This window comes from Sparus aurata, chromosome 22, assembly GCF_900880675.1.
Source record: "Sparus aurata chromosome 22, fSpaAur1.1, whole genome shotgun sequence".
Taxonomy (NCBI): Eukaryota; Metazoa; Chordata; class Actinopteri; order Spariformes; family Sparidae; genus Sparus; species Sparus aurata.
Genome location: NC_044208.1, coordinates 15,876,358 through 15,902,456, shown reverse-complemented (window position 1 = coordinate 15,902,456; position 26,099 = coordinate 15,876,358). Strand labels below are relative to the sequence as shown.

The 26,099-nt window shown below is 39.7% G+C and overlaps 2 protein-coding genes across 3 annotated transcripts; both read left to right on the top strand.

The window, feature by feature from the left end:
• The first annotated feature begins 1,625 nt into the window (after positions 1-1,625).
• Positions 1,626-8,347, top strand: slc35f6 (solute carrier family 35 member F6). The gene is made up of 6 exons (XM_030406341.1): positions 1,626-1,805; positions 3,767-3,839; positions 5,255-5,426; positions 5,741-5,956; positions 6,129-6,239; positions 6,799-8,347. The coding sequence occupies exons 1-6, from the start codon at positions 1,729-1,731 to the stop codon at positions 7,284-7,286; spliced, it is 1,137 nt and encodes a 378-aa protein (XP_030262201.1). The 5' UTR covers positions 1,626-1,728; the 3' UTR covers positions 7,287-8,347.
• A 12,708-nt stretch (positions 8,348-21,055) lies between these two features.
• hlx1 (H2.0-like homeo box 1 (Drosophila)) lies at positions 21,056-25,186 on the top strand. 2 transcript variants are annotated; one of them, XM_030404462.1, is made up of 4 exons: positions 21,056-21,660; positions 22,031-22,216; positions 22,354-22,538; positions 24,348-25,186. In XM_030404462.1, exons 1-4 carry the CDS (start codon positions 21,207-21,209, stop codon positions 24,678-24,680), a joined length of 1,158 nt encoding a protein of 385 aa, XP_030260322.1. In that variant the 5' UTR covers positions 21,056-21,206; the 3' UTR covers positions 24,681-25,186. The 2 variants fall into 2 exon arrangements, with proteins under 2 accessions (XP_030260322.1, XP_030260323.1); XM_030404463.1 differs by lacking the exon at positions 22,031-22,216.
• The last annotated feature ends 913 nt before the right edge of the window (positions 25,187-26,099 follow it).

Genomic DNA, 26,099 nt, shown 5'->3' with positions numbered 1-26,099 from the left:
AGGATGGGTCATGACTTTGCCAAGCTTGGAAGAAAAACTTGTTGCGTATGGGGGGTATTGTGGCTCCGGATGCTAAACTGGTAGTAATCAGTAACTTCGACACTAGATGCCACTATATTCTAAAAATTCTAGTCACACTGGATTGAACATCTTAAACTGGACACATGTCATCAACTGATGAGGATCATGTGATATGATCAGAGGCACGAGAACATGTTCTTAATAGACAGTTTTTTACCCCCAGAACTTTTACCTCAGCTGAAAACACTTCTTTTTTTCTCATTTTTACTCTAGGCTTTAAATGGAACTTACAGATGCATGCTAGTTTTTTTTTTTTTTTACACCGGCAATGTTAACAAGTGCAGCTGTCCCAGTTAGAATATCGACATTAATCTCTCTTCACTGCTCCTCTTTAACTACATAAACTTTAGTAACTAAACCTTTTCATTGATGGAATGCAACTGAATACATTTACAAGGACTAAGTAGGTACTTTTGTATTTTCATTTTATGTAACTTCACACTTCTACTTCATTACATCTGAGAGGCAAATATTGTACATTTCAATCCACTACATTTGACCGACATCATTCAGTTAATGGTTACTGGTTAATATATACTGAACCCGTCCTGTCCGCTGAAAACCTTGTATGTTCAGATTTGGAGATTTGAAGTGGAAATTTTCTGATAAAGTCAAGGATTACTTGTTTCTTGGTAGGGTGAGATAATTCTGCCACTTCATAAGGTAAATAAACAATCCAAAAATGTTTATTATCTGGTAAATGCTTATAGAAAGCTTTCCCAGACTACTTTTATTGAAGTAACGATTGAATGCCTTAACCTGATTTTAACAGTATGATATACCTCAGTACTTTTTCCATCACTTTAGGTTTTCAAAACTAAGGACAATTCTGCCAGGAAGTGCAGGCTGGCACAAGAGAAGTGCAGGCTGGCACTAAGGTTGTCACAACCACGTCACTGTTCTGATGACTTTCTTGAAAAACAATAAATTAACTGAAACTTAACTTGGATTTGGAAGTTTAAGACTTGCGACTTGACTGGAGACGTGATAACTCGAATGACTTGTGTTCATTTGATGTCTTCACTTTAGCTAGTGGTCTGGCTCTCAGGATTTTCACTCTTTTAATGTGAAGAAATTCAATTAATTTTCATACTTTTTGAACAAGTTGGATAAATTGGACAATAATATCATTATTTGACAGGTATCACCATCTTGTCTTATTACCTTAATACTGCAGGTAAGAATAACGTTTGTAGAGGGAAGGCGACTTGACTACTCCTACAACAATCTTGAGTCTTGGACTTATTGATTTGAGTCACATGCCTGAAGGTTGTAAATAAAAGCACATGATTTTTTTTGCAGAACTTTTATCCTATCTTTGAGGCACGTTTCTAAATACATGGAAGAAGCATCTGTATGTGGTATATTCCATAAAACAGACTTATTAAAAATGATTACTTCTATCTTCCTTTTTGTAAATGAATCTTTGATTTTCACTCCTACTCTCAATCGATTTGTTCGATTGCGATATTTCCGGGAGTCCTTGAAGGCAGCGTGAGGCGTGCGCAGCGGTCAGCTGACTCTGAGCCGTCATGTGGCGTTCGAAGGCGGAGTAAACTGTGAGAATAACAACCGGTGGCTCTGTCAACAAGAAACACCTCGGTGGTCCACTGTACCTGGTCTGTCTGTCCCGTTCACACGTCTAACATGGCTTGGACGAAATACCAGCTGTTCCTTGCGGGACTGATGCTCACGACCGGGTCTCTCAACACATTATCGGCAAAGTGAGTAGATTTTTATAATGTTTCTCTATTTGGATCACGAGTTAATAATTACTTAATGTCACTGTAGGAGACTGAAAGTGTGCTAAAACAGAATTAAACCAGTGTTTTAACAAAAAGTGTGAATGAACATAAACTGTGGGGCTTGTCAGCTAAACAACTCTTTAGATAAGTTATCGAACAACGTCGCTTATTACGTTTTTGTTTCGTAGTATTATTAGGTTACTAGCCCTCTTGTAGTTGTAGCTGCAGTAGCTGTTAGCCCCTAGCTAAACAACAAGCTAATGGAACGTTAGCTTGTTAGCTTTCAGAGCGGTCGATTTAAACATCCCTGTGTGTAATGAGACGCTACATGTATCCGGAGGCTTATTTGCACGCCAGGACACTGATGTTAAGGTTATTGACAGCTTGATAAGATAGCTGCCAGGAAACTGGCTCTTCAAACATGCTTTATCTAAAGTTAAATGTCGTGGTTATCCAAATAAACTGCTCTGTAGCTGCATAATGTATTATCATGAGGTACCGGTATCTCTGTATGCAAATGTGCTATGATGAGACACAAGTGAGATAAAGTACGGGCCCAGGTCCACCTTCTTTGTAGATCACAGGTGATTATAGTAGCAGGCATGAAAGAATAGTCAACATAGAAGTCAGAGCTGCAACCAGTCCTAATTTTATTAATCTGCAGTGTTAAAAAACATCTAAAAAAATAATAATAATAATTCACATTATATCCTCACAGACCACAAAGGGCCACCTTCATGCAGCTTCTTTTGGACAACCAGTTGTTCAAAATCCACAGACTCTCATTTTTACAACGTTATAAAACAGATTAAAGCTACAAATCCTCAATTCTAAGAAGCATGAAACTGTGACAAACTACATTTAATTTGATAAGTCGCTCCACAACCAATTTCAGGTTGCAGCAGTATACCAATTTCAAGGTATGCTGCGGTACGAAAGCTGACATTTATCATACCGTGCACATTTGCTTATCTACGGTTTTGAATGATAATGATATAATAGTAAAACCATCACATTTGAGAAGCCAGAGCAAGATAATGTTTGGTATTTTTCCTTGATGGATGACATGAATTATTAAGGACTAATTGTTTCATTTCAGTTGCCTTCTATTCTTGTCTCAAAGGGAAGAGGCTCCAGAAACCAGCTCTTTTTTTTTTTTACTTCTCTAATTATCTGTGATGTCAGCTCTCTTATCGCCTGACACACGCTTTTTCTGTCTTTTTTGTGGGTTTTGTCAGCTGAACAAATCTTATGAATCACAGTTCGAGCGCATCATGAGGAGTTGATACGACTGACAAAACAAGCTGTGTCATGTTTCCTCAGAGAAAGACTAAAACAACTATTAGGTCGGGTTCCACTCCGGCGCTGCCTCACTGGTTTTGAAGCCGTACAGCTGAGATCAGTTACAGCGCGTAGGTTGATAGTTTTGGTGCAACTTTCACTGGGAGACACGCAACATATGAAATCATATAACCCACACACATTGTCTGTGAATAAAAAGGGAACGTCTGTTTCAGTCAGCGGGCCCAGTTCTTGTTTTCTATATTATATTCATGAGCTCGGGAATCATTGCATGTGGAGGAAGTGCTGTGTCATCACCTCTTAGGACCACATTCCCTTGTCTTGCATTTTTAAATGCAGACAGGACGCTCACATGCTGCTCATGCTTCCTATGACTGTCTGACTACAAAAGTCAACGGGTCATATAAAAAGTCACTCCAGCACTCATTAACTTAACACGTAACCCTTATCAAATCACATGATCGAAACATTATGGAAACTGTAGTACGGCCAAGTGTAATATCCAAACCGCAGGAGCTGCGAGCTTTTCATAAAAGTACAATGTGTCACAACAGACCATCAGGGCACAAGATTAGCACCAACCACCTGTCAAATGTTGGTTAAATATTGAGTTGTAAAAATATGTTCTTGTCTGACAGATGGGCTGACATGTTCTCCGCGAAAGGTTGCAGAGATGATCCTGAACATTCATTCTCCCACCCGTTCGTCCAGGTAAGGCAACAAACTGCAGGTGACAATATTGCGCCACACTTAAGGTATCGTCTGTCGTCAAAAGAGACGCGCCAGTCCACTTTTTTGTTTCTGTTTTTACTGATACTTGAATTTTAACATCTGACAAAACTGATATAATCTCTTTTTAATGTTAGCTTTGTACACATTACAACACTACAACAGTTTCTTTTCCGCTTTTTTGTGTTGAGAGATTAAAATATCTCCAATTGGTATAAAACTGTTACTCCTTCACTCATTTGAGGATTTACTGATGTAATGTTACTCAAGCTCTGCCTTTATGACATATTCTTGGGGACACAAAACTCTTTGTAGAGCTGTTTGATGACTGATTAATTCATACATTTGTGCTGCAACATTTTGGCTGTGGGCTTAAAATGTCATTATATATATTTATAATTTATGAAAAACATCAGACTATGGAATCTGGATCTGTACATTGAACAGTGTCATCAGTCCTATATCCCACAGTAGTACGTCAGTATCAGCACCTGATAGCGATATTGGATCAGATCAGCTCCAACACCGCTGCTGACGTTGTCATGTTTACGTACATTGTTGGTCAGATAGCTGCTGAATTACAACATTTGCAGATTTTAGCAATGCAAAGTTTTGGCTCAGCTGCTCATGTTCAATGTACAATGAACTTTGCGTGTTGTTTGGTACCTTTTTAATTGATTGGAAAATCTGGTTTTACGGAAAAACGTGTTTCATAAACTTATTTGATTGTTCCATTGTCAGCCCGGGTGATGTATCAATAGTAGGATATTGAAATATATATGTCACGTAGTTTCAATATGTAACATTTCTGCATTCAAATGTCTAAACATGAAAAGACCGTTGTAATATAGTTTGTGGAGTTTTGTACGTGCATTGTCCCAAATGTCAAACAATGTTCAAACCCTGAGAAATCAGTTTAAGTTAACCTCAAAGTAACGCTGCGTTTCCCTGTCACTGTAACTTCTGGGGAAACACCAGAAAGTGAGGAAGGAATGTGGCAAACAAGATGAAACATTACTTGAACAAATTTTGTATTCATTACCTCGTCCATGAACATTTCTGCCAGAGTCATGTCAGATAGATTTTGATTAGCAATGGTGGTTGTTCACCAATGAAGAATGAAACTCCCATGATCCCACATTACTTCACAAAGTACTTAATCAATGTCTTTTGTTTTCATTGTTTTGATTGAGGGACCCCTAGCAGCAGATATATAGATCAATATATTTACTCAAATAAATGCTGCTGACCTGTCAGGGCCATCTTGAAAATGAAGCGGTGTATCTGAAGTGACTTGTTCTTTAAACAAATCTAACAAGTAACTGTTTTGTCAAAAATGTAATTGGATTGTGTTTCCTCTCTGTCTGTCTGTTTGTTTCTTCTCCCCCACCTTTCAGGCAGTGGGGATGTTTCTGGGTGAGCTGAGCTGTCTCGCCGTCTTCTACATCTTACTTTGCCACGACAGACATAGGCCAGAGCCCACAATGAACCCTGGCCCGAGCTTCAACCCTCTCCTCTTCTTCCCACCTGCCATGTGTGACATGACAGCTACCTCCATCATGTATGTTGGTAAGTGAACCTCAGCTTTTTAGCCTTTTTCTGCCAAAAACGGTAACAAAATTTAGGTAAGTATAAAATATTGCTCACAAGCTTGTTTGAAGTTGTTTTAATTGTATTTATGAATGATGTGACTTTTGGAAATATATGTTAAGGTCTATTCTGCCCTTAAAAGATCAAATGTAAGGTCTGCAGACAAACGGAATGGATTATTTTTCATTTTTTATTATCTTCACCTTCGCTGGGCAGTATCATGGAAAAGAAAGCATATAGTTTTAAAATGAACTCGTAACATTCTCAACTCAACGTTTTTTATTTGTTTTCAGCTCTCAACATGACCAGTGCCTCCAGCTTCCAGATGCTGCGAGGGGCCGTCATCATCTTCACCGGTCTGCTCTCTGTAGCGTTCCTGGGCCGACGCCTTGCACCCAGTCAGTGGATCGGCATCCTTACAACCATCCTCGGCCTGGTGATCGTGGGCCTCGCCGACTTCTTCAGCGGGCACCATGACGACGAGCACAAACTCAGTGACGTCATCACGGGTGAGCGTGCTTTTAGTTATTATGTGCTTTATTTTCTACAGATGTCAATTTTGTCCATGGAAACGGCAAGAAAAGTGAATGTACTGCTACAATGAAAAGAAGCAGCTATAGACTATTTTCCCCGTCGTTAAAGCCGCAAAATAAAACAGCACTACTGTGTTCTGTCCTGCAGGAGACCTTCTGATCATCATGGCTCAGGTCATTGTTTCAGTGCAGATGGTCCTGGAGGAAAAGTTTGTCTATAAACACGATGTCCATCCTCTTCGGGCCGTTGGTACTGAAGGTACGGCAGTTGTTTCGTTTTAACGTGTGTATCAGGTGTTTAGTTTGCACTCCAAAAGGAAACTCAGACTTGAAGTTCTTTTGGTATTGGTGATGAACTTTTGAGTTTGGATTAGTAGCCCCCCCTCAACCCACAAACACGCAAAAGCTAATGTTAAAAGGTCAAGTAAATAATGAGGGGAGCAAAGGTCAGGTGTCAAAAAAACAGCAGCAGATAGAGTAGTTGTTTGTTTGATCTATCTGTTTCCATTTTCAAACAGATACGTGTAGAAATGTTTACAATATAGTATTTTTGAGAAGCATTTGAAAGTGTAAAAAGGAGGAGTATGAGGAGTCATACTGAGGGACATACACAGGAACTTTCTCCGTGGTGCACTGAGAATCATCATTTAATACTATTGCTTCTTCTGGACTTGTGAATGAAATATAGCAAGGTATATCACTCTGTGGTGGAACTGCTCAGATTAAGTTGTGCAAGAAATCAAAATGTTTAGGGTTCACAAGCTAAAACTGTCACGAGGCACTCATACAAGTCATTCAATTCTGTTCCCTGTTTCCAGGTTTCTTTGGGTTCTTCGTCCTCTCGCTGCTTCTCATCCCAATGTATTTCATCGGTGTTGGCGCGTTCAGCAACAACCCTCGCCACGTCCTCGAGGACGCGCTGGACGCCTTCTGTCAGATTGGCCACAAGCCTCTCATCCTGTTGGCTCTGCTGGGCAACACCGTCAGCATCGCCTTCTTCAACTTCGCCGGGATCAGCGTCACAAAAGAGATCAGCGCCACCACCCGCATGGTGCTGGACAGCCTGCGCACACTGGTCATCTGGGTGGTGAGCCTGGGGCTGGGTTGGGAGCAGTTTCACGGCCTGCAGGTGCTCGGCTTCCTGGTCCTGCTGGTGGGCACGGCGCTCTACAATGGACTGCACCGCCCCCTGCTGGCCAGGTTACCGTGCTGCGCAGGGATGGTGAGCAGAGAGGAGGAGAACGACCAGGGAGAAAGAGAGAGACTGCTGGGAGACGGCAGGGTGCAGGCCGGCGACGAGAGCTAAAACAGACGGGGGTTGGACTGTCTATCAGAAACACTGCACCTTTTATGTATGCTGTGCATTTTTTATTGTTTATGGTCACACCTCAGATTTTAACTGACCTCACACAGTGTTGTCAAAAGTTAAAGGAATAGTTCAACGTTATGGGAAAATGCACAGCCACACCGACTAGAGTAGTATCTAAACTGTGTGTAAAAAAGAAAATAAGTTCCTAACTTGTTGAGCTATTCCTTTAAAGAAACAGCTGGTAGAGAGCGACGTCTGCTGGAGCTTTTATAATACAATATTTTGTTTAATGGATTCATGGACAGTTCGGTCCTGTCCGTATGAAACAAGACAAAAACAATTGGAGCCAGTGTACATTTGCTCCTGACCTTCGTTTATTTTATTTTTAAATTTTTTTTTTATAGGAACTCAAACTGACATGGGGCTAAATCACTAAAGCGCATGTTTATGGAAATCACACAAGACACACATGTGTATTTAATTTCCTTACGAAGTTTTATGCTGGTTTTCTTAAACAGATTGTCACATATCTGTTAATGATTTTAAAATGTGCTCAAATGGTTGTCTCTCACGATTGGTTGTAAGAATAAGGTTTTATTTTTTAAATGTTGCTGACTGTGCCAAAGTTCTTTTTCAATGTGTGCACTGTTAGCTAGTTAAATTCCTTTGTTATGGAAATGCAGACACTTTTTTTTTTAATCTCAGTTCAGTTTAAAAGTTTTGAAGCAGTTTTAGAGGAACACGTTTGTATATTTGCTCTCTGATTCCTGTTGAGTTATTTGTACAGATGTATGAAACACTCAAAGCAACTGCACCAAGTGAATTGCACTTGTGATTGTAAATCCTTCTTCTCCTTCTCTAGTAGTTTAGGGTGTTGGCTGTAACGTGCAGTCAGAAAAAAGGGAACTGTCGTGGATTAAATCACACTTGTTAAATGGTGCAATGGCCTTTTTACTCAGACCTTTGATGACCTGAAGAAAACTACAGTCTGTCCATGTGATCTGATAGAATGTAATGACGAGAGAGATTTGTTGAAAACAATACACTTTTAAAAACAACCCGCAAGGTGCGACTCAGATGGTACAATATTGTATTTAAAAACTGATTATCTTGGAATTCTTAACTGCTGGCTGCAAAAAACAAGATATTACGACAGTGTGGCATGGCAGGTAATGTTTTCAGGTTGTGAGCCTGTTTGTATGTAATCATGGAGACACTTGTTGTAGTGAGAACTACAACAGAAGCAGTTTTCAGTGCCTGGACAGGTGTTTGTTAGCATCACAACTGTGAAAGACACAATACAAAACTGAGTTTGTCAAGGGAAAAAAAACAAAACTGCACAGTACACCTTCAAAAGGTGTGTATCTTCGAAAAAAATCAAGTCTGAGTTAAAAAAAAAGAGTTTTATATAAAGGTTGTATCTTTAGATACTACATTATATGATAATAATTTATGTTAATGTGAGGAGGCTCCCAGGAAGTATTTCTCAGTCCTCTTCCTGGAACATCCTGCCCTGCCGGTTTTTAGACGCTTCCCGGCTCTAACACACCTAATGCAAATGATCAGCACATCATCACGCTCTGATAACCAGCTGTTCATTTGAATCAGGTGTGTTGGAGCAGAAAAAACACTGTTGCAGACTCGGGCTGTAGCTGTCTGGATGTCATGTGATAGTCTTCTTTTTACCATTATATGTCGTTTTATATAGTGAAGGATAAATCTAATTAATCAAACAAATACCAGCATGAGTGCGCCTCACAAAAAGACATAAAACAAGTGGTGTGTGTTGACTTTGGCTTATTTTGAAAATACAACTCATCATTTAATATAAGATTTTTTGGGATGGATGGAAGACAGCACAAAAAAGGAAAAATAAAAAAAGGAAAGGAATGACATTTAGAATATTTGCCAATATAATGAACATGATTTAAAAAAGGGTTCGATATATAAGATATATTTTAGCTGTATAGTGATATAAGAGTAAGTATTAGTCGAACAGTCTCGTAAGTTCAGAAAATGACATCAATTAAAACCCGGAAAAGATTGCACTTAGGTCACATTACCACTGATGGAATGTAACTACGTACATTTACTCAAGTACATTTACCTGAGTAAATTTTGAGCTACTCGTATTTAACCTGAGTATTTCCAGTCTATACTTCATTTGAGATGAAAATATTGTACTTTTTACTCCATTACATTCATATGATAAGGGATATGTGTTATATGGTGATGCTGTGTTATACAACACTGCACATCACCATATAACAATATCCTAAATATAAGATGAAGGACTATATAGTATATATTCCCATATCATGATAAAGATATAGATATATTGTCCTTCTGTAAAAAATACGTTTTGAAATGCAAATATAGGCCTATTAAATTTATATAACCTTAACGTTGACGCATCTTTTATGGGAGCCACACTGGCTTTCATAACATAAAAAATCAGACCAAACTTGAAAATGAAATGACGATAAAAATGTGACTTTGAAGTTCAAACAGTGAACAGCCAGTAGAGGCTGTTCAGTCCAGTGTCACCAGTCCCAACACCAGCAGCTGACACCTGCCTTCACTTCCTGAGTCGACCCAACATCCTCCCTAAAGACCCGTCTCATGCTTCACTGGGGGTCAAAGGTTAAACGCGGAAGTCCCTCGAGATCTGAACGCATGACCCCATCCAGGAACAGGAGCAGGGTGACGGGAAATGTGTTAATTGGGCAAACTCACACGTAGAAGTTTTAAGTTAACCTAAGATAATAATGTTATCTTTATAATGGGTGTGTTTAATTAAAGAATTAGTGGGTGGTTGGTTTTACATTTTTTGTTAGCTTGCTTAATGTTTCAACCTAGAAACAGACATGTCACAGTAATACACAGTTGAGCCACTAGATGACAGCATTTTGCTAGAAAATGAAACCCTTTTATTTAGTGTGTGTGTGTGTGTGTGCGTGTGTGTGTGTGTGTGTGCGTGGCTGGTTTTAGTTATGGGCTGCTACCTCGTCAATGTGCTGAGGAAGAAAGACATTACATTATGTTGTCTGCAGTATCATTGTGGACATAAATATAAATATACATAATATATATAAGTATGTTATAGTGTAAAAGACATTTAAGGAGTCTTATAAAACATGTTAAGTGAGCAGCAGCACCAGTGCAAGTCAGAGTTACAGGACAAAGTCTGTAACTGTTTGATAAGAGTACAATATAAATATAATATTATGGCAACAGTTTCAGTTTAAAATATGAGCCAGTTTCTACAGATTTGGTCTCCGGCAGATGTGTTTATAGTGCAGCAGCTGGACAGTTGGATCAGCCTCACAACATATAAAATAAAATGAGATAAAATAAGCCAGAAGCAGCAGAAGAAGTGGAAGAAGAAGAAGAAGAAGGAGAAGAAGAAGACGCTCCTGGGACCGTGTGGAAAAACATTTCCAGTAGCTTTACTCTGGACAGAATTGTCCCGATGCGATCTGTCCTATCCTCCCCTGGGACCAACTCATCAAAAATAAGCCTGTGAAATACTGAGATAGATAGATAGATAGTTAGATAGATAGATAGATAGATAGATAGATAGATAGATAGATAGATAGAATTTTCCACATTAAACACACAATAATCATGTTGTCTTGAACATAATCTTCAGATTTGTATATAGTACCGTCAGACCTGCTGCTGTTTGGAGTTCATCGGCTGATGAATCGTATTTTTCCACCGCTGCTGCAGTTAAACACCAGCAGATTGATTTGCCCGAGATGTGAACTATTATTAAAGGCTGCAGGGTGAGATGATCTGCTCTGCATCAGCCCGCTGCTAACACACAGCCTTGCTGACCTCATCGAGGTACACGGAGTGCATTTACAAGTATGGTGGCGTGAAAGAAGAAGAGTACATTCCCTTCTGAAAGGCAGCACAAAGTGGCAGTAAATACTCAGGTCAAGTAAAAGTACCTCATAATTGTACTTGGTTACACTGCTTTGGTTTCTGTATTGCAGGCACAGAAATATAATCATACAGCAAACATGACCGTGACATTGTGAAGCTCTCGCGGCGCAAAACACAATTTTCAGGTTTGAATATGTGTTGATGATTTGGTGAAATTAAATGGAGTTGTATGGGGTTATGGCAGGCTCTTTTCTCTGGGCTCTTAAAAGGTGTTACACTGACTCCATGTGGACTTAGAGACGGTGATGATTTATAACCTCTCACTGGATTGGCTGCCTGGCAGAAACAGAAAAAAGGGGCACTGTGTAGTTTTGGAGAAGAAAATTCAAACCCACAATTTCAATATTTACTATATCAAGGAGGTAAAGATACAAGCTCAGAAAATAGGCTGTTGTGAGAAGAATATAAGGTTCCAAGAACACAGTTTGAAGCTAGGATGCTGGCGGGGTCCACCATAAATTGTGGCGTCCTTTAAGATCAATTTGTTTATTCATTTTATTCAATCCTCAAAATAAGAGTTGTTTTTTAGGTTTGTTTAGACATGGAAAAATCAGTCAGTGAAGATCTTTCTCTTCTGACCAAAATGTCTTCCCCAAAACTACATGTTGCACCTTTAACTCCACCTTATGAAAAGGTCCAATATTGGAGCTCAACTGGACTCAGATCATATAAGCGAATGACTGAGGAGGATCAGTCTCGTCACAACCGTGTGTTCCCTTTTGTGGTAGCAGATTTTTCACCCTGCAGAGTCGGGGTTTAAAACATTAAGTGGTCATTAGCTGGACATTGGAGTGGTAGACTAATCACACTCACCCCCGCCTGCCCCTCGGCTGTAAACACCCTGAAGGAGCTGCTTTAATGGAAGCTTTTTAAATATGATGGTAACTCAGGGCCTTCGAGCAAAGCCATCTGTTTACATTAAAACAGATTAAAGTCGCCACTTGTGCGGCAGGTTTTTCGGGGCTCCTCTACGGCTCCACTGTGCAGAATGTACACACGGTTAAATCACATACTGTAAGCTAAATACTGCAGCAGGAGAGACTAATGGAAACACAAAAGGTCATAATAACAAACCATTAGGCCTGCTGCTGCTGCTGCTGCTGCTGCTGCTGCTACGAGGAGCAGAAGTCATTTATGTCAGATATGTTTGAATGATCCTGTGTTAATAAAGGGAAAGATCTGATGCAAGTGATCATGTTTAACTGACAACTTTGTCCTAATAACGGAGCAGTTTGCAATCAAAACTGTTTTTGTTTTTGCATTGACAACCTGGTTCCAGGGAAAGAAATTAACCACCTGCCACTTATTAATAAATGTTCAAATTCTCCACTCAATACTTAATCTTTATTATTTGTCTGAAATTTGTGCTATTTTGTCAGTGTATCTGTCTGGTGACTGGTATTTTCACACCCTGCCTGTTTCAAGATGCTTTTATTTTGAAAAATAAAAAAATAAGAACTGTGCCAGAAAGCTGCAAAAATGAGTGTGCTTGACTTGAAACAACAAAGATACGTTAAAGTCAGTGTTTTTCTGAGTTTTGTATTTGTCATTGAAATACATTAATTCAAAGATGTGTTGAAAGTAACTATAAAACTAACGTTATGTAAATAAAGTGGAGGTATAAAGAGGAAATACTCCAGTACTTCTTTAAAAATGTACCTAAGACAAGTATTTTCTGCAGAATGAATACTTTTCCTTTTGCTTAAAGCACATTTTGCTGATAACACTACTGTACTTAAGTGTGAATTTGATACAATCACTAAGTAGTTTCACAAATTTAAATTCTAAATAGATAAATAAATAAATAAATATATAAATGAATAAGCAGAAGGGAGAGCATTCTGTCACTGGGGGGGAGCTGCTTGTACATTTATTTTCTTATGTTACTAATCAATAATCTTTTGAACAGACTTACTTATTTAATGTATATAGACTTGTTTTCAGTATATGTAGGCTACTTCACCCGAGTACCACTATTATATGGTACTTTTACTCCATTTCAGAAGGAAATATTGTATTTTCCAAAAAAACAATCACTTCAGAAAACACCCAGTTCAAATGTGACGTTATTTCATTTCCATGTGATGAAATGTAAGTTCAAATGTGAAAATATTCAATTCAGATGTGAAATGGCAAAATTGACTGTAATGTATAGATATTTTTAAGTCAATTTTCATTTTAGTTAGCTTTTCTTTCCCTTTTTTTAATTTATTTCACTCATTTGGTTGTTTGTCTTGCTCACCTCTTTGTCTCTGCGCTACTGTAACATATGAATGTCTCCTCAGAGATCAGTAGGGTTTGATATTATATCTCTTATCTTATATACAAAACTTTATTTCAACTTGAAAGTTAAATACAAAACATTGTTATAGCTTGCTTTAAGAGTTTGCAAACAGAAATAAAATGCCACTTACAGCATAATGTGACAATAATATTGATTAGATACTAAATATACACAGTCATGAAGGCCACCTCATGCATAATACACTTTGCTGACAATGACTCTGTACCTTTGCTTCCATTTTGAAAGCAGAGCTGTCCAGAATAAAAAAACAAAGATCTTTGTGATTTGATTTAAATGTTACTGTTAACGGCATGAAGTCAGCCATGTTTCCTCAGAGCTACACTACAACAGATGACGGGTCACGCAGACACTGTCAAGACTCTGACCTTTAACCTCCGACATGCAAACTAAAAGCCATTAGATTTCCACCTCGGACGCAGTTCAGCCATCTGAAATATATTTTCTGTGTTGAGGATCACATAAACGAGACAGTCTTGTTTTGAATTGACTTGAGACAACATCCCTCAGTTCTTTTTTTTTTTTTTCTCCTCTCCTCTCTGTGGAAATGGTGGCAGAGTGCCATACAGAAGGCTGCATACAATGGCCCAGGTCCCATTAAATCTGCGAAAGTTCCTTCCCGAGGCAAACATTGCCAGAAATAGTAATCTTGGCTTGGAGCTGGAGTCTTCCAGAGGGGGAGCAATAATTCTCAGAGTAATAATGGAAATCATTTAATTCTGTCCCGCAGCCTCTGATCCAGCAGCAGAGCTACAGTCCGAGGTGCTCGTTCACTTTTCCTCCGCCTGATAAGACTTCCTGAAAAACACGCAGCGAGCAATCAGGCCACAACAATAGGCTGCGTCAGAGGCTTCAGGCTTCAGGTGGTCAACAGTGCACTGCAGCGACGGCTCTGTTTTCATCCACACCGAGCGTGTGACTCACAAACAGTGTTTGTTTGAGCTGCAGCGTGTGAAGAAGAGCTGCTGCCTCCTCGGAGACGATTAGACAACAAATCAGTCAGACGTGTTTCAGTCAGTTATTCATTTTTTTCATGTTTCAACAGGGAGGGAGCTGTTTGTTATGAATGAAACACATCTCCTTCACAACACTAATGGTCACGCGTGTGTTGGTCTTCAATAAACAGTGGAATGGATGTACATCATTATGAGCCGAATGCACTTAGAAATATCAAAATAAAAGTATTTGTTCCACAGAAAAATGACTGACATACTGCTACATAGGACTTTAACAGATCATTGATATTGATTCATTGGTGCATGAGCAGCATTTTACTGTTGTAGCTTGTTGAGGAGGAGCTATTCTATACAGTTACTGTGGGTAGTGTAGTGCAGTTGTCCCAACACAGGTGTGAGGCCCCTCCAGGAGGTCACATGGGTCAGATTACTTTGAGGTGCAGTCAGCGCCTTCATAATTACACCAGGACTTGTGCAGTTTTGTCAAAAATTATCCAGAAGTCATACTTAAAAGTAAAGAGTTCAAATAAAACTTTGGTAAAAGTTGAAGTCGTCCATCTGAGTCCTGAAGCATCGGCTCTTAAATGTACTTAGGTATCAAAAGTACATGTAAAAGAACATTATGCATAATTTCTCTACACTATACTGTATACCATGGGTGAACTGATTATCAGCTGTGCCATTTTGAGGTATTTGTACTTTACTTCCATTTTCTGATACTTCATGCTTCCACTTTGCCACATTTTGGAGGCAAATATTGTAGGTTTAACGACTTCACATCTATTTGCTAACTTTTGTCACTTGCTACTTTGCAGATTACATAATGCATCAGAGCAAAAGTCTACCAGGCCCATCATCAGTGGACAATAGCATATACAGTAAATACATTTAATGACATGTATAATTTACTTTTACTGGTACTTTTGAAACTGAGGTACATCTAACATCAGATACTTTAAGACTTTTACTCAAGCACCATTGGTATGGGCGACTGTGTCCTTTGCCAAAGTAATATTTTAACACATTATCTTTATTTTTACTTAAGTACGACTTTTTACAACACTGCTTGTTTTTTTGTAATCTGATTACTGTTTATTACAGCTACACTTGTTTGTTTAACTTGCTTTTGTGCAAAAAGTTTGATAATCTTAACTTAAAATTTGCCTAAAAATGTTCTTTAAAATAAACATCACCATAAGTTCAGTATTGAAATGTGGAATCATAAATGCAATTTATACCTTAACTTTGTTTTCTTGGTTGAGGTTTTCTGAAAAGTTGTTTCATTCATCAAATAAACTGACTTTCCACTACAGTACTGAAATGCATGAATGTTCTTGTGGGACAGCAACAGTTGGAAAAACAGATTCGTAAAATACTGAGACTATGAGACGATTAACAATTTATTATGTCAAGTTCAATATTCTGTTTTCCAAACTACTCCGGACGAAGAGATTGAGACTAACTGTGAGTCCTCTGTCGCTGAAGACAGATGGTGGTGTGGAGAGCTCAGGGTCCTTTAAACAGAGACAGGAGTCGCTGGCACTGGCAGTAATCCCACCTGCCATCAGTTATACAGCTCCGCAGAGGACGCGGCTGGAAAAGAGAAATAAAGGTGAATAATGGTATCCAGCAGGGCTCCGGCTGAAAAAGTCATATTTCAGCTTTTACAGGTGATTTGTGGATAAAAGGTGTGTTTTTTTGTTTCAGACCTGAACTTGTACAGTCTGCAGCCGTGATGTGAGCCTCAGGTTTATTCTTACGTGCAGAGGAAAAACTCACTCTCCTCTGAAGAGCACGCATAAAAAAATCAAGTAGAGGGTGATTTAAAACATGCACGCACACATCATATAAAACCGAGGGAAGGATAATTATTCAAAAATAAAACAATCATAAAACAATGCGATGTCTGTACTCAGTGGCACAAATTCTGATGTTTTCATGGGCACAGCTACCTCCTGCATCCTCCACGCGTCTGCAGGCTCCACCGAGAAAGAGATCGAGTGTCAGAGCTGGAGAAACTCTCAGCTCGCATTCCTCCTTTCCTCCTTCGTGTGTGTCACGGCAGGAATATAATCAGGATTCGTTGCTTTTTCACCCAAATTTTATCGTGTTTCCTCGACTCTCTGCACCGAGTGTAGTGCCCGTGACTGCCACGCCAGAATCCAGGGTTCACATCCAGTCTGTGTTCGCTTCACGCAACAGAAGCACTCTGGTTAAGGTTAGGAAAATATAATCTCTGTGTTTTAAACAGTCCAGCAATGTAATCTATAGGTTTCACTTTGGTGAAGGTTGGGGAAGGATTGCGAGTTTGGTCATATGGAAATATAAATCTAAATGTAATCCTTAAGCCTCGTGTACAAGGACACGACTTCCAACTGGTGTTGGAGGACAATTTGTGCATATTTACACAAATCATGTGGATTAAACGTCATCTCTATTTTGCAAACTGCTGTGGAATTTACAGTATATAACCTTTATTCAAGTAGAAAGTCACATTGAGATTCAAATCTCTTTTACAAGTGAGACCAGAGTCAAGCTAGCAGCGTGGAGAAGATTGAAATAGTCAGCAGTAAGTACAAAAATGCATTTCATGATAACGTGCATGATACTGCTCTGTGTTCGGGATGTTACATTTCTGTAGTACTTACCATTTTAATGTAGATTATGAAGCAGACAAAACCTACAGCTTTACAGCAAGAAACCTTAAAATGTTTGTTCCATTTGTGATAGGATTAAGTTAAAAGTGTGTGTGTGTGCGCGCGTGTGTGTGTGTGTGTGTTCGTATCGTTTCTTTCCTCTTTTCTCTCCTCAGAGACACTGTAGTAAAATGAAAATGTGTTTTTGACAGAGGTTTGCAGATGTTTGTGCTCCTCCGGTGCCTTAAAAGTCCCGTTCAGTGTTACGAACATTTTGTCACGTATCGAAAAACATATCGCTGATTGTGATACGGGACCAGATCTATCATCTTAGATTTTTGGATATGGTTGTATCACAAGTGTTGTCTTTTCCTGGATTTAAAGGCTGCATTGTTGCAAAGTGATGTCATCTTCTGAACTGTTCCACTTGTTCTTGTGTCATTTATACTTGTGACACTGTGGACATGAATATCAAATGTCAAAAATATCTGAAACCTTTTTGCACTGTATCCATACACCCGTACAAGCTTTGCCTTCTTGCTCTGTTCTCTGCAACAGCCGGCTGAAACTCACACTGCTGCAGTGTCCACACAGGCCCGCCTCCTCTCGCTCTTTTGAATTTGGACAGAAGTAATTCATCTTAATGTTGTTTTGCTTAAAGGGGCACTATGTAGTTTAAGAGAAGATTTATATATATATATATATATATATATATATATATATATATATATATATATATACATATATATATATATATATATATATATATATTTACAATATTAATTATGTAATAATGCAAATGCAGAAATGTTTATTTCCTCCATAACTGAATAATCAAGCTGTTCTCAGAGGAAAATAATGTCCCAGAACACTGTTTGAAGCTGGAAAAGTGGCAGGGTCCGCCACATATAAACAAAGTAAAACAGTGTGAAACTGTGTTGTCCTTCTCATCAAATTTTTTTTCTCACAAAACTACAGAGTGCTCCATCAACACACAAGTCTTGTTAGATTTGTCTTTTAATAAGAATGTAAAATGTTTTGCCCTCAATGCTGTTTCAATATTTCAGTATCGAGCATCGACATTTTTCAAGGTATTGTTTACAATTTTTCCCCTGTCATAATCATTAACTCTAACCTGAGACAATCCCCTCATTACATTACTGTCTCAATCCCAGTGTTAAAAAACATTCTTTTGAAATTGCTTTTTTTAACTGTAAGCCCTGATGTCCCCATCACTGTTCAACATAAAAAGAAGAAAAAGAAGAACAAGAACAAGAACAATCTTATTTGATCACGCATAAATTGAGTCTTTACTTAATAATAATGCTCAACAATTATTGAGATTTTTGGTAAAAAAAAAAAAAAAAAAGAAAAAGAAAAGTCTTGATATTTGATTTTTAACATTTATGAAGTTTTTCTGAAGAGATGTGAAAATATCATAATATACATTATGTATATAACCATATTGAGGCCCTGTAGCCCCACCCTGTTTGGCTCCCAGTGCCTCCTATCACTTCTACAGCAACACATTTTATCAGAAATGTTTAATTATTAGAACAAGGCATCCTTTTTTAAAATCCTACAAGGCAATACAAAAAAAAAAAAATGCTCTCCAGAATGATGGATGCATATCTTCTACTAAAAAGTAAGAACCTGAGGCTAAATGTGTCCAGCCCTCCTGTCCCTGCAGCTCAGTCAGGAGCCTGAGTTTTAAAGGCTGATCTGAGGCCTGAGGAGCTCATCAGCACCTGAAATAACTCGAGGCGTGCTGCGTCTGCCACATCCTCTTCCCTGGATTGTTTTGACTGCGTGATGGAGGGCAAACGTTACACAAAAAAAAAAAAAAAAAAAAAAAAAAAAAAAAAAAAGGAACAAAAAAAATTCTCGTTTCTAATTTTAACCTGGAAAAGTGTCACTCGAAAACAGCATGATAGGAGGCAGTCAGGGTCATCGGCCCTTCCGGCCGCATGAATCAAGAGTAAATGAAGGCGCGGGGCTTCAGAGGCCCATTGTTCCAACACATGAGAGAGGACACACATGCGATCACACACCGACAGCACGAAGGCACGACAGACACGGAGACAGCTCGGTTTAATTGAGAGTTAACGAAAGTGTATGATAACAAAGCTGCTCTTATCATAGCAAATATAAACACATAAAAATGTTATTTAACGTCAATCAAGCCGATAAAACTCATGTTGCTGCGAGGAAAAAAAAATTAAAGTCGTGTTTTTTTTTCTTTTCTAACAATTCAAATCCTTAACTGTAAAATGTTATTGGCCAGGACCCAACGTGTGAATCCTGAGGGGCGGATGAAGTATCGTCTCTGAAGTTAATTGTGTTTTGGTTGCGGAGGGGAATAGGTTTCCTCTGTTTATTATGAGCGTGGGGACGGATTTGCGTCACCGTGCAACTTGCAGGTCGAGATAAAGTTGCACAAATATTGAACAAGGGAAGTTCTAACAGTCATTATAAAGTCTCCCCCCCTTCGCTCCGGAAGAAATAAGGATTTCTGCTGTATCCTAAAATACTAAAGCTGGTTCTATTTCGGGGGCGAATCTAGCAGGAATATCCGCTCATTTAACACGAATCGCAGCCCATCAAAAACAGGATGAGACGGAGCTAATAGAGGCGCTCCTGGGCGAGGGGCTGTGGGACTGCACGCCCGATTTTAAAGGTGCAATATGTAGTTTTTGTGTTTATGGTGGGAAAGAAATTAGACCTTCATTGACTGATCTGACACAAAACGAACTAAATAAACAAACTCTCTTTGTTTTCATGACGGAATAAACAAACTAACCTTAAAGGACAACACAGTTTTATATTGTTTGACTTTGTTTATATGTGGCGGACCCTGCCACCTTTCTAGAGTCAAACAGTGTTCTGGGGACCTTGTTTTTCTCTGAGAACAGCGTGTTTATTCAATCATGGGAAAAATGTATATTTCTGAGTTTTATTATTACCTCCGATTAGTATTGTGAATATTTGAAATTCTGAATTCCTTTCGCAAAACTACATAGTGCCCCTTTAATGTCACAAAAGGTAGGCAGAAAAAAAAGCAAAAGCTCAAAAAAAAAGCTGATAACTAAATTCAAATAAAAAAAAAGTATTTTTGATTTAATTTGTTTTTCTACGAATGGGGACAAGGTGGCTCATTATCTCAGTAGTGTTTGTAACATCCTGGTCCTGTTGATTTATTGTTTTATTGCTCATTTTGATCCCACAACATCTAGTCTGCTGTGTAGATGCAGGGAAGAAATGACATAGATTTTTTTTATGCCTAAACAAATTTGATAAACAAACTCTCTTTGTTTTCATGACTGAATAAACTGAATAAGCAAACTGACCTTAAAGGACGACACAGTTTTCATACTTGTTGGCTTTGTTTATATGTGGCAGACCCTGCCACCTTGCCAGCTTCAAACAGAGTTCTGGGACCTTATTTTCCTCTGAGAACAGCTTGTCTATTCACTTATGGAAAAATAAGTGAGTTTTATTACGCTGATTATGACTTTATAAACTACATAGTGCCAGTTATTAATCATTTTATTTATTTATTTATTTATTTTTTGCAGAGCATGGTGAAAACTGACAGATTTAAAGAGATTTTCCTGCATGAGGTGTAATCTATTCCCACATAGAAACATCCAAATTAACGCGAGAGTTAAAGGCTGTAATGTTTTTCGTGACGGGTGGAGGTTCTCCTCAAGTGATCAATCCATCATCTCAGGCTCAAATTTGCTCCGAAGTGTCCCGGTCATCATCTATGAATGTGTGTGTGTGTGCGTCTGTGTGTGAGCGTGTAACACATCATCCTCATTTACAAAGGGCGTGATGTGAGCGAGCGGACAACGTCCATTGGCTCGAGGAGCGACCAATCAGTGTCAGCGGAGGAACTTCGGAGTGGAACTGCAGGGTTTGGATTTCAGAGTTGGGAGAGCGATTTTGGCTCTGACACAAAGAGGACGGTCATCTATCGCAGCTAAAACGATCTCCCTGTTTTCCCCCCACCTCTCCTGCATGCCTGTCAGTGTAAACCCTTTTCTCAGAAAGACGCTTTAGAGGCTGCGGGATGTACACAGCCGGGCTCAACCCGTTTTACGCGTCAAACTTCAGCCTCTGGTCCGCGTACTGCGCAGGGGGCTTCGCTGTGGATACCATGAAGAAACCCTCGTTTTGCATCGCAGATATTTTGCAGGCTGGAGATGCGGAGAACATCCAGGGGTCGTCGGCCCTCATGGTGCACATGGGACACCACCACCACCGTGCCCAGCAGGGCCACTCCGGCGGCTCGCCGCTGCGCCCCTCCCCTGTCGCGCCAGAGCAGTCGGTGTACGGCGCCAGGGTGAGCCCGGCGTCCCCCTACCACCACAGACACGGACTACAGCTCACATCAGTCTCCTCCAGGACTGCTTTTAACTCCCAACAAGCTCCCCCGCCTTCAAGCAAAGACCTCAAATTCGGAATTGATCGGATATTGTCGACAGAGTTTGATCCAAAGGGCAGAGAAAAGTCGTCGTTAAGAGGTAAGAGGAGTGGTTTTATTAAATTTCTTTAACAAAAATAATAATAATAAAAACATTTGTGCTTCCTGTCAAAGAAATCAGCAGATAGGAGTGTGTGTGTGGCCTTAAAGCGCTGTTTTGTAATAGAAAACGTAAAAATGACAAACTTTAGGAACTGAAAGCAGCCAGCTGAGCGTGTTCAATGAGTCATCCAGCAGTTTGAGCGCAGACAGCCTTTTAATGTTCCCTTTAAGAAGCCCTGTGGGGGAAATCTGCTCCCCCTTTACCCCCTAAACCAGAGAGGTCAGAGGTCAGGATCAGCTGCAAGTGTGCGCAAAGACGCAGGTTCTTGTGTCGGTGCGATAACTCCTCATCTCTCGCTCTGTGACAGATCTCACGTCCATCGTTAGCTCGAACCGTCAGTCAGGCATCCACCTCCCCGTTCAGCCTCCGGCCAGCCAGTACTTCTCCTCCATAGACCCCGGGATGAGCGACGCGTCCTCCATGATGAGTTCACTAGGCAGCAGCAGCAGCAGCAGGCAAACAGGCCAGCATCAGTTTCAGGACACCTTCCCAGGTAGACACCACATGTAGGACTGTGTGTAACAGACAGGAAGCTGGCCCAGTCCGGCTCTGTGACACCTGCCGTGAGTCCTCTCTCTGGTTTCTGTTCCCTCTTCCTCTCTAACCTCGCGTCCCCTTCGTGTCTTTCAGGGCCATACGCCGTCCTCACCAAGGACACGATGCCGCAGACGTACAAGAGGAAAAGGTCGTGGTCGAGGGCGGTGTTCTCCAACCTGCAGAGGAAAGGACTGGAGAAGAGGTTCGAGATCCAGAAGTACGTCACCAAGCCGGACAGGAAGCAGCTGGCTGCGATGCTCGGGCTGACGGACGCGCAGGTAAGACGCAGGGCGGGACATGAACACCACACCTTGTTCAAGACGTTATTCTAAATGTTATTATACGCGCATAAAGGGGTAATTCATGAGGACAGGCCTGAAAAATAAATACATCTATATCCAAATACTTTTAGATTATTAAATATTTCCATTCAAATTGTCCCATTTTAATATTTTTGCCTGAGTAATCTCTTAATACAACTATATTGTCGACCGTAAATCTGTTGTTTATTCGTATTTTCTTTAAATCTGGGGAGAACTAGTTGTTGTAGGGATCCTAATCTACTATAGAACTATAAATCAACAGGGCCATAACCAGAAACACTGCTGAGGTCAAGAGCCCCCTCCGGCCCCCCTCTTAGCAACATGTAGAAAGTTTGTAACCAGAAATGATGTCCAATTTCTTTTCCTATTATTTAAATAGGCGTTTTTGTTAATTCTTCTCTTTTTTTTTTTTCTAAATTAGGCCTTTATTTTCTTAATTTCCCTAAAGATACGATAAGATGCACATTTATTGATCTGCCATAGGGGAATTCAGTATCAAGAAGAAAGGTTGCATTGCAAGAGTAGAAATGTCCCTAAAACAGTAAAATAAAAACAGACTCAATAAGAAATGAGATGAAATAGAATCAGAACTCTGTACAGATGGATCTGTGTGCTGATCTTCCTGTTCCTGATCTAAAAGTTGCCTTCTTGACTCTTTCAGCTTCTTTAAGTCTTTAAATCAACCTTTAAAGCACCTACCATGTGTAAAGTGAACCTCACACACCCCCCAAACATTTTATTCCCAGATAAACGATGTGGACGATGACCTCTCTGACTTCGGCAGTAGCTCAGGCCCTGACAAGCTAATGGAAAGATATGAGAAGAAAATGTATGCGTCCATATTTGACGATGTAAAATGACAAAAATAGGCCTGAAGGGATTATTTTTATCAAGCCATACTCTGATTTTCACAAGAAATGCTCACGTTTGCACCCTGCATTCTCTGCACATAATCATTCAGGACAAGAACCTTTTTTATTCAGAGTTCACATTTAAGTTGGTACTGGAGTCTCAGCCCCAACCTGTCTGACACGTTGTGATAAAGGCCGACGCAGCCTGCAACACCAGAGCTGGGAACAAGTCTCAAAAATCCACTGTCGTACAAACTGGAGCTTTAAACTTAAATATAATTGACAAAAGACACCAGTGACCTTTAACTGAGGTGGCCAAGTGTCACGGTGACTGCACGCCAACGCAACCTGATTGGCTGAGATGCCTCCAAGTGAATGACATGACAATGTCTCACCACATCTTTAGCAACAGCACCCACTTGTTGTTTACATTTCATCACACCGCACGTTGCATCATTGCATTGCAAATATCAGAGATAAATGTCAACATTAATGACAATGATCTTATTTTATTAATTGATACTATTCATATCTCTTTCATCTGACAGGGTTGAATAAAGTTGTGCACTTTATTTACACTTTCAATGCCCAGGTGTCCCTTGCAAAAGAGGTCTCCCACCTCAGTGAGAGTAAATAAGGGTTAAATTAAGTATTATTAGCTTTTGTTAGCCTTAGTATATGTGTGAGGTGCGATTCTATTGGATATTTTTCTTCGTCACAACGGTGAGAAAAGTGTAATTTAAAGGGAAAAAACAGTTTTGGAAGCATTGTATCCAAAAGATTTTAAAGACTGATTCATAAAGTTTTGCCTGGAATTGTAAGGGAATTTGGGGTAAATTAAATAAAGGGACTTTGCACAAAGGCTTACACACAGAAAACAGGTGTAATAACCGGTGTTTGCGTGTGTCCTCAGGTGAAAGTGTGGTTCCAGAACAGACGCATGAAGTGGAGACACTCCAAAGAGGCCCAGGCTCAGAAGGACAAGGAGAAGGGGGAGCAGCCGGACAAGAGTGCGTGTGAGCCCGGCAGCGCGGAGCCCAAAGAGCCGGCGGAGTCCGAGTGCGAGAGCGAGGGAAGGAGCGAGTGCGAATCCGACGAGGCCCAGGAGGAAAACTCTGACGGACAATTGGAGCTTTCTGAGCTCAACAAAACCAGCGTGATCATGAGCGGGAGCGGGCCGGCGAGCGGCGCGCAGGCGGCGGCCACAGGCCCGGACACGCCGGCCTCCTCACAGATACTCATATGAAGGCCGGTGATGAACTCTGAAGGACGAGTTGTAATTATTTTTGACAGGAAAACGACAGGGGTGTGAAAACACATGTGGAGTGGCAGCGAAGTCGAGCCCCGTCTAATTCCTGGGAACAATTGGAGCAGCAGTTTTAATTTTTAGCCCGGACACGAGGCGAAGAGGTCCCTTTGAATTTGTGCATTTTATCAAATTTCTCCTCCGATCTCCAGTTCCTTTATGATAATACATTCACAGGCTATTTAACATGTAGAAATATGATCTTCGGCTGCCTCCGGCGTCTCCTTACTGTCGTTTTCCTCTCAAGAGCTTTGTGTGCATCATGGTTTTTTTCCTCATCTGGAGGAAATGTGCGGTTGTGAATTTTAATTCTAGGTTATGAACCACTCGTTTTCACGTGTTCATGTATTATTATATTTTTTTTCGTCAGGATATAGTTGTGCTATTTTGTTAATAATAATTTGCACTGAAAATATTGTAAATAAAATGTTTCTTACTTTGAAAAATCGTATTATTATTATTATTATTATTATTATTATTATTATTATCATCATCATCATTATCATTAAATTACTAAGTTGTTTGTTCACTAGGAGTCAGTCAATTATTTTTTGTAGGTTCATTAATAATAATGAATCAATAATATTTATTGTCAACATGACTTTATTGTTTTCATTTGCTTTTACATTTAGGCCCACAGAAAGAAAAATAAAAGCCTCAGGAAGAATAAGAAAAAACAATCAGGAAGACCTTCTGTAAATAATGCAACAAAATAAACAAATACAATAAATGTATTAGAAACCGAGAGTTGCCACTCTCCAGAATGGGTGGTTACATTTTAAAAAGTCATTTGTAGGCATGAAAATATGTAACCTAAATGAATGTAATTTGCATAGGCACACTGTTTTATTATACTTTTGTCGAATCAAATAAAAAAAACAACAGAATAAAGAAAAAAAACTATTAAATTCCAAACAAGGACAAAATGGGCATCTTCTCTTTTATTTGGCTAAGCCGACAAACAGTTTAAAATGGATGAGTGGATGAATCATGATAAATGTGCACATCTTCTTCCCCAATAAGCACATTAATGTAACTCAGTGAGCTGAGGCACATCGCGTCTCTTGCAGTGGGGAAAGAAAAAAAGAAAGAAAGAAAGACAGAAAGACAGACAGAAAGAAAGAGAGTAGAGAAAGAAGCAGAGGGTAATTTACAGTTTGTATACATTGACTGGCTCCAGATAGCAGCGACGACCCGGATGAGTATATTTTATGTATCCAGACACAGATACAATCAACATCTCCTCCATTTATAGAGCTGCTCATAACCTCCCTCTGCAGAGCCCTCCTCTCCTCTGCTCCTTTTTTTGTCATAGACAAAAGTAAGACGACAGCTTGGTGTTGAAATGCCATTTCCCAA